The sequence below is a fragment of the Pieris napi genome, chromosome 23 (genome assembly GCF_905475465.1).
Source record: "Pieris napi chromosome 23, ilPieNapi1.2, whole genome shotgun sequence".
In the NCBI taxonomy this organism is placed as follows: domain Eukaryota; kingdom Metazoa; phylum Arthropoda; class Insecta; order Lepidoptera; family Pieridae; genus Pieris; species Pieris napi.
In genome coordinates, this window is record NC_062256.1 from 497,719 (window position 1) to 505,161 (window position 7,443).

At 32.9% G+C, this 7,443-nt stretch overlaps 2 protein-coding genes across 2 annotated transcripts in view; one reads left to right on the plus strand and one right to left on the minus strand.

Annotated features, from left to right (window-relative positions):
• Positions 1-819: 819 nt before the first annotated feature.
• Positions 820-3,628, minus strand: LOC125061563. The gene is made up of 3 exons (XM_047667037.1): positions 3,526-3,628; positions 1,876-3,307; positions 820-1,699 (listed from the first exon to the last, which is right to left on the minus strand). Exons 1-3 carry the CDS (start codon positions 3,560-3,562, stop codon positions 865-867), a joined length of 2,304 nt encoding a protein of 767 aa, XP_047522993.1. The 5' UTR covers positions 3,563-3,628; the 3' UTR covers positions 820-864.
• A 455-nt stretch (positions 3,629-4,083) lies between these two features.
• The window catches only part of LOC125061517, a 7,192-nt gene continuing 3,832 nt past the window's right edge, over positions 4,084-7,443 (plus strand). The window contains exons 1-4 of the mRNA XM_047666995.1: positions 4,084-4,087; positions 4,671-5,060; positions 5,656-5,839; positions 6,546-6,649. Of these exons, the coding sequence (XP_047522951.1) occupies positions 4,084-4,087; positions 4,671-5,060; positions 5,656-5,839; positions 6,546-6,649 (682 nt within the window). The remainder of the gene's footprint in view (positions 4,088-4,670; positions 5,061-5,655; positions 5,840-6,545; positions 6,650-7,443) is intronic.

A 7,443-nucleotide genomic window follows, 5' to 3' on the forward strand; every position in this document is an offset into this window, starting at 1 on the left:
GTCGAGAATCGGAAGGCCAATGCAAATTGCCAACGAACGATGCTGAGGCCTGAGAGTGACAATTTTGTCACTCGTGCACGCACTGTCTAGAAAAACGAACGGCGCGGTGATAGTTATATCCATCCATACATATCCAAAATGCAAGTGGAGTTCTTAGAATTGTTGTCTAGTTCTGAATGAGGTTTTAAGTTATTTGTATGATTGATACTTATTATAAATTAGTACATAAAGTAATTTACGATTGATTTATTTTAAGAACCCGGTGTATAACAACGTTCTTTATACAAGTAACTAATATAGTTCATGTTCATAATATTTTATTCTGAACATTTCAAGATCATTTAATCGAATTTCCCCAGTATTGCCCACAACAAATTTTTATTTGCTATGAGATTCCGGTAGAACTAAGTATACCACATATTTTTACTTTAACAAGATTTCATGATTATTTGTAAATAAAGGGAAGAGATCACACGTCGCTGCTTAGGAAATAATTATACTTAGAGCCGTTTATTACGAGTTAGCAAGCCGCTAAAGTAGATTTGTCTTGACAAATTTAAAATTTTAATTGAAATAAGTCGACCATGCTTATGTTTCATCACTGAATATAGTTTAATTTAATCCGGAGGCTAAAAAGGTCTTTTTTGCCTTACATTTTAAGGAACAATCCATTTAAAATCCATATTAATATAGAGTATTAAATTTAAGTATCCAGTCCAGTATTTGTATTATTTGATTCATCAAATCTACATAAAAAACGTCGGAAATGTTGGTCTCTTCATCATCTTATAGATAGAACAAGAAATATCCTTATAGTTTTTATTTAATGACAAGTGCAATAATATACCTAAAATCCTTATACTATCACAGATTAAATGCTTCTTCAATTTCATCTATTGGATCTTTGATAGAATCATTCAATCTTGGATGTTGGGGTGGCGGAACTAAAAATATTTTCTTAAGATCTTCTTGAAATCTATCACTCAGCTGTTTCATTTTAGGATTCTCACCAACTTCATTTAATATAGAGTTATTCAAGAACCTTCTCAGGTCGACTTGGCTAATCATTGTTGGTTCATGCGTAGTTTTTAAACTCAAAAAAGGTTCCACGAGATATTTTGTATCATTCTGTAATTTTATCGTTTCCTGGTTTGATTTACTTCGAGTGCTTTTAATCTGAATGTCACTATCGTTACGCTTTATTCCAGCTACTAGACTTTTAAATACAGTGTTATTGGCTTTATCATTTGCATCTAGAGATGTTGTTTTAGTGGAATTTGACGTGAGTCTAGTTGTATTTCTCGTGGAAAGTCTGTTTACTATTTTATCGGTTGTTAAAGTCTCTGTGCCCCTAGTGCGTTTAGTTGTAATATTTTCAAGGACTTTAGTTCCTTTCCAAAATGCTAGTGTTCCATAGGTCTTTGTCGTTAATGTAGTTGTTACAGTTGTATTAACATTCGTATCTTCTGTTGTGCCTAATGTTGCCAAGTCGTTGCTTTTTCTAAATCCACGATAAACCATTTCTGGTGTTTGTTTGTTTCGCAGTTTGTATAAACTTCCGAAATGGTCTACTTCAGCATGGTCTCTAATTTGAAATTCTTTTTTAGGTATTTCTTCAGATTTAAATGCTGTTGTGGCCTTTATAGTTTTTGCTCTTTTATTTTCTTCGTGTTTCAACGTCGAAAGATTTGATTTTATCCTAAAAATAAATGAAATTAAAATCATTACATTATTGAGAACTTTACCAGAATTATGTTTTCAAGTTAAAGTAATTATGGTTAACGCATCCACAGTGTAAACATAATAGTAATAGTAGTATATAACAAGTTAATTTCTGATTTTAGGCTGATTAAATTTTTTATTAGGTTTACTTACCTGAAACGTTTTATGTGCGAATTTTGAGAGTTCGTGAGTTTAGGATTTGTAGATTTATGTAAACCGATATTTATATTAGTATTAATTCTACTTATTAGGCCTTGTGTCGTCTTTTTATTCTTTCTCCTTTCCTTCTTTCCTTCTTCTATGTCGCTCTTTCTTTCTTGACTTCTCTTGTCATTTCTAAAATAATCGGTGGTTTTTTTAATTTTTCTATTTGATCTTGTCATATAGCTTATGATCTCAGGATAAAGTGTAACAAATGTTCTATGGCGTTTGCTTTTTGTTTTCCTATGCATTGTAAATGATTTACTTTTTTCAAAATAATTGTTACGGTCCTGTGTTGATTCTTCGTTATCACGTTTTGAAATAGATAATTCACTCTCTGCCTCTTTGGGCTTTCTAGTTCTCCTTCTTTTTATTGTACTTTTCGTGTGTTCGCTATTATTTTCATCTTGAGTTTCTCCATAGTCCATTTTGAGATCCAGAATATCATCAGAGTTGGTCAAACTGATATTGACTTTACCTTTCCTATTTTTAGATCTTTCTTCCTTCTTCTCTTGGATTTGGTATTCTTCATTCGTGTTTATCTGGTACTTATTTTCCTTACTGTTTCGATTTACATATGTATCTCTTTTGGCATTACTAACATCTTTTAAAATTTCAAGGTCGTACAAATCGTCATTATCTTCTACAGCTTTCTTTACTTGTCGATCCCATTTATAATCCTTCTTAAGATTATGTACAGGCATCCTTAAATCTTTATAGAATATTTTGAACATGTGCCTTATTTTTCGCCAACTGGAATAATTAAGATTGCAAATATAATCTTTAATGAGAGATCGTATGCTTTTCTCAACAACCGTGCGCAGCGTTATTGTTGGCTCCATTTGCCGACGTCTGTACAGCTGTAAGTAATTCAAAATACTTCTAAATCTCTCTTGAGTGCGTCTTTTGACTAAAGAATTGAGAAAATTATAAATCCTACGTCTTTTTTCTCTCTTAGTTCTCAGTTCCCTTAAAATGTTATCTAAAGATCTTCTAATTTCCGTAACTGGTAAATTTCTTGCGTCTGAAAGTTTGTCAGCAAAAAAACTTCGTAAGCTGAATTCGTTGGTTATTTTAACTTCGCAGTTTCGATAATCGTGTTCATTTATTTCTGTATCAAGCAGTTCTATAAAATATGCTAAGTCTAGATCGTTATAAGATTTCAGTACATTTATAGAGTTTTCTATGAATTCTGTAAAGGTCAATGAATCCATTCGTCTGGTCTGATAATCATTGCTTTGATATGAATTATCTATAGTATCTTTTATGTTAGCCAAGAAGCCTTTGACAGTTTCAACGAATCCAACATCTGTTTCATTGTTGAATTCAAATACAGTTTCCAGCGCTAAGTTGACGCTTCGTGGTTTTGCGCATTCATTGTGACCTAAGAATAAAAGTTTTTAGTAAATCTAAAGTACAATTTGTTAAATTGGTTTAGGATGCAACTTCGAGTAGGTGTTGTTTGATGTACATCAAGCAAAAATCTTAAAAATTAAGGCCTCCTTTTTAGAATTGGTATAAACCTGAAGATTTTGTATTCAAATTCATGTATTTAATAAATTGAATAAATTATGTGCATGATAATAATAATATATTACAAACCTAGGAACAAAAATAGAAAGTACAGAATAAAACGCATTTTCGAACTATAAAAAATAAATAGAATTTTATGGTAATCATAAAAATAAGTATATGTATTGCAGATTAAAATATATAAGTTTGTGCATGTTTGTCATCAAAAAATATTTAACTAATTTCAGAATAATATTTTATTCGAACTAGAATAGTTGCCCCAAAACCCAAATAGTAGAAGAGCCTTTGCTGTATCTGGGTCAACAATTTTAAATTTTTTACTAAACAGTTCTATATCTTTTACTATATGTATAAACAACACATTTGTATTACGAAAAACTTACTGTTAGATCAATGTTTATATTTAAACAAAATATACATTTTTATTAACGTCTATGCGAAAAAAACAACGTGAGCATACTAGGGCTAAAATCTCTGTTAAATGCCATTAAAACTCATACTGTTTACTGTGATATTTGATATTATATTCTTATCGGCTGGTATGTAATACTATTGTTAACTCTAGCGTTATATATTTTCTCTACTATATATGTATAAGAACACGTCTCTGTATATGCTCGTTCTGAGATGTGTACGTCAACTCAAAGGAGATAAAACTTGAATTAGTGTTCTATGTCATCCTCATCAAGATTCAGTAACAGAATTATTATTAATAATAAATAAATAGTATTTATAAAATCGGAAGCACAGATTTATTATAAACTATGCGATAGGTCGGGTTATATACTTTTTATATATTACTTTAATAGCTGATACGAATAGGTATCTTACAATTTATTATTTTAAGGTGACAATTTTGAAAGCTTTAATAATAATAATAGTTTTGAATCTTTGCATCAGATTTCTGTATGTGATTCGTGATTGAATTTTTTTTACATGATTTCATAAATCACCTAGATTTGTGTCGGACACACGCCGTCGATAAATATGAGTATATAATATATGAATTGTAAGTAATTCCTTACAATTCATTCACCGTACAAGGGAATGTTATGCTGTGATTCAAATACAGGACCTCATGGTAGATAGGCGCACTTTCAAGTCTAGGCCAACACTGTTCTGTACTTGGTACTTTAAGGTTACTAGGTACTTATAATATTTCTGTTATTACGCCAAATAGTAATAACTAATAAGGTAACACAATTGATTTCCAGCTACCAGACCATGGACAATCAAAAGCAAATATCTGCTAAACAAAACCGATATAAAAACAGGCAAAGCGATAAGAAAAAATAATTTTCACGACTACAACTTCGACGACTGGGAAGAGACAACGCCATTATTCTACTTCGATGATATAGTCGACACAATGAATAAAACTACAGTAAGTTCTACACCAATTCAGGAAACTGAAAGTCTTGTAACAGATATAACGACTGAGGGAGCGATAAATTCAGATGATACAACAACAGTTGTTGATGAAGAAGCGAATAGCCCAGAAACAGTTGCACCTTCAAACGCAACCGTTAACGATGTGTTAGAACACTATTTGACTACAACGGAAGCGGACATTTGGACTACGGACATTCATGTTATTAACAATAGTAAGTGTATGGGTTTTTCAACATTCAACGGGCCATATCATAGATAATATGATTTGTTTTGCTGTACGAACATATGGGGTCCATAAAGTAATAATTGTGTCTCCATACAAATGTTTTTGATAGTATGGAATATCAGCGGCGGATCTACTTAAGGGCTTTTTGGGCTGCAGCCCAGGGTCCCGTGGATACAAAGGTCTCGCAGTCCCCACTGAAAATAATAGGCGATATAATTAAAAACAATATCTGAAATTTTAAAAAATGCAATTCTTATTTTGGAATCTCTGATATCAATCAACCCATGTGCGATGCGCATCTATCGAACCGAGCGGGGAATTTCGGTCGGTGAATTTTTTTGCGTGGGCGTCTATTGCGGGTCTTGCCCGTAACAGCTCAGAGCCCCACAAATTGACGATTGGCCATGCTCTGCTGTATGACCAGCGTTAATATGACACGCCTTGTACATCATAATCTTGCCGAAGGTTTTCTTGAAGGAACCTATTGGAAATACATCGGTGGGCAGCTGGTTCCACATAGTGGTGGTCCGCGGCAAAAACTGCCTTAAAAACGCCAAACTCTAATATAACACGTATTACAGCAATATCTACAATGGAAACACAACCAACAGTCGACCCGTTACTTTTACAAGTGAAGGCTGTGATGGAAGTTCACAAATTTGGTTACTTCACCTCGTTATTGATAGTTTTTATGGGGATGATAGGTTCTATGGACGAGAAACCTATGGAACCATTGAAGGATGCATTTTATAAGGAAATGCAGGGGTAACATGTTTTTTTTCTAAGTTCAACCTAGTAGTTCAACAACAGACACCTGATGTTTAGTGATACCGCCCATGGACACTCGCTAGTCTTCTTAATACGATATTCGTAAATCTTTAAGCAAATGGAACTACAATAATCACTCTGTTTTTACAATAATTTTTAAACGATTTTTAAATTATTAATAATAAACATCTCTCTATTGATAAAATTACACGCCAAAGGACATAGCGAAAGAATGCTACACAATCATAGTGATTTAATAGTTTCACTGGATAGTTCAAATCAATGAATTTTACATAGGAATATAATATATGTATAAGTTGCATATAGCACGTTGTGCATTTACATCTAATATAATGTTTCGGCAATAAATAATAATGTTTAACATACGTTGATGTAAAAGAGTCTTAGTTTGCGCTGACTCGTTCTTGAATCTCACCCTAACAAGAAGAGTATTGCGAGCTCTTACCGTGTATGTAGGCAAACAATTTTAAAAGAAACAATACCTACGAGCAAAGGCTAGTGTAGTATGGACTAAGTTTCCGCACCTTCACCCTATTTAAGTCCCAATTAAGCCTCCAGAAGCTCAGAAGTTTCCTGGGCATTTCAGAGGCTTCTCGGAGAGATTTTCTGTTCGTTGAGAAGCCACAGCAACGCATTCCAGGACTACGTGAAGAGCAAAGGCTAATAACTAGTTTTGTTTTAGTGCACAATCGAGGGGTCGCCTTAATATGTTTGGTCCTTTGGCAGAGGCTGTTTTATTAGATATTGCAGAAATGATCGCACAACTACCCGCTGATCAAATAAAAAGTAAGATATCGTAATGATCGTATAATAATAATAATAATATGATTGGACAATTCACACCAATTGACCTAGTCCCATGCTAAGCTGGTGAAGCTTGTGTTATGGGTACTAGGCAACGGATATACATACATATTATAGATAGATAGACATATAAATACATATTTAAACACCCAAGACCTAAGTACAACACCAAATGCTCATCACATCGATGTTTGTCTCAGCCGGGGATCGAACCCGGGACCCATGGATTCGCAGTCAGGGGTACTAACCACTAGACCAATGAGCCGTCAAAATCTCATAAGCTTACACGTTTCATTGAAAGATTGACGATTTAGTTAAAACAAAGTGCGTGCGTACAAAGTACACATGTCAGAAGTGGTAAACAAATTTTTAAGTCTTGTTCATATTTATAGAAATCTAAAACTTTAGATTTCCGAGACTTAGAGGGAGGGGAAAAGGAAGATATGTTAGGAATTTAATTGTCATTAAAATATTAAGTGTCGAAAATTTATGTAAATTATTATTATTTTTTTTTTTTCGATGATAAAAACACGTGGCATTTTAATTTACAATTCGTCGTTTGAAATTTCAATAAATTATTTTGCATAAAATATAAAATACTAATAATTCTCTCTACGAAATTTTAATTTTAAAAATAGAATTTCTATAAGGTAATTTACCCATATCACTCTCTCTCAATCGGTCTCAATCGCTCTCTCCCTTTTCTTCGACAAAAACGCTGCACATCTTCGTGACGCTAATATTATTTATATTGCCTAAAGAAGTTTCACTTCAAA

Coding starts and splice junctions, on each gene's coding strand:
- LOC125061563 (XM_047667037.1), bottom strand. CDS start 3,562: ATGCGTTTTATTCTGTACTTTCTATTTTTGTTCCTAG. Junction 3,308..3,525: donor CTTTCTATTTTTGTTCCTAG/GTTTGTAATATA, acceptor TTTTATTCTTAG/GTCACAATGAATGCGCAAAA. Junction 1,700..1,875: donor TCGCACATAAAACGTTTCAG/GTAAGTAAACCT, acceptor ATTTATTTTTAG/GATAAAATCAAATCTTTCGA.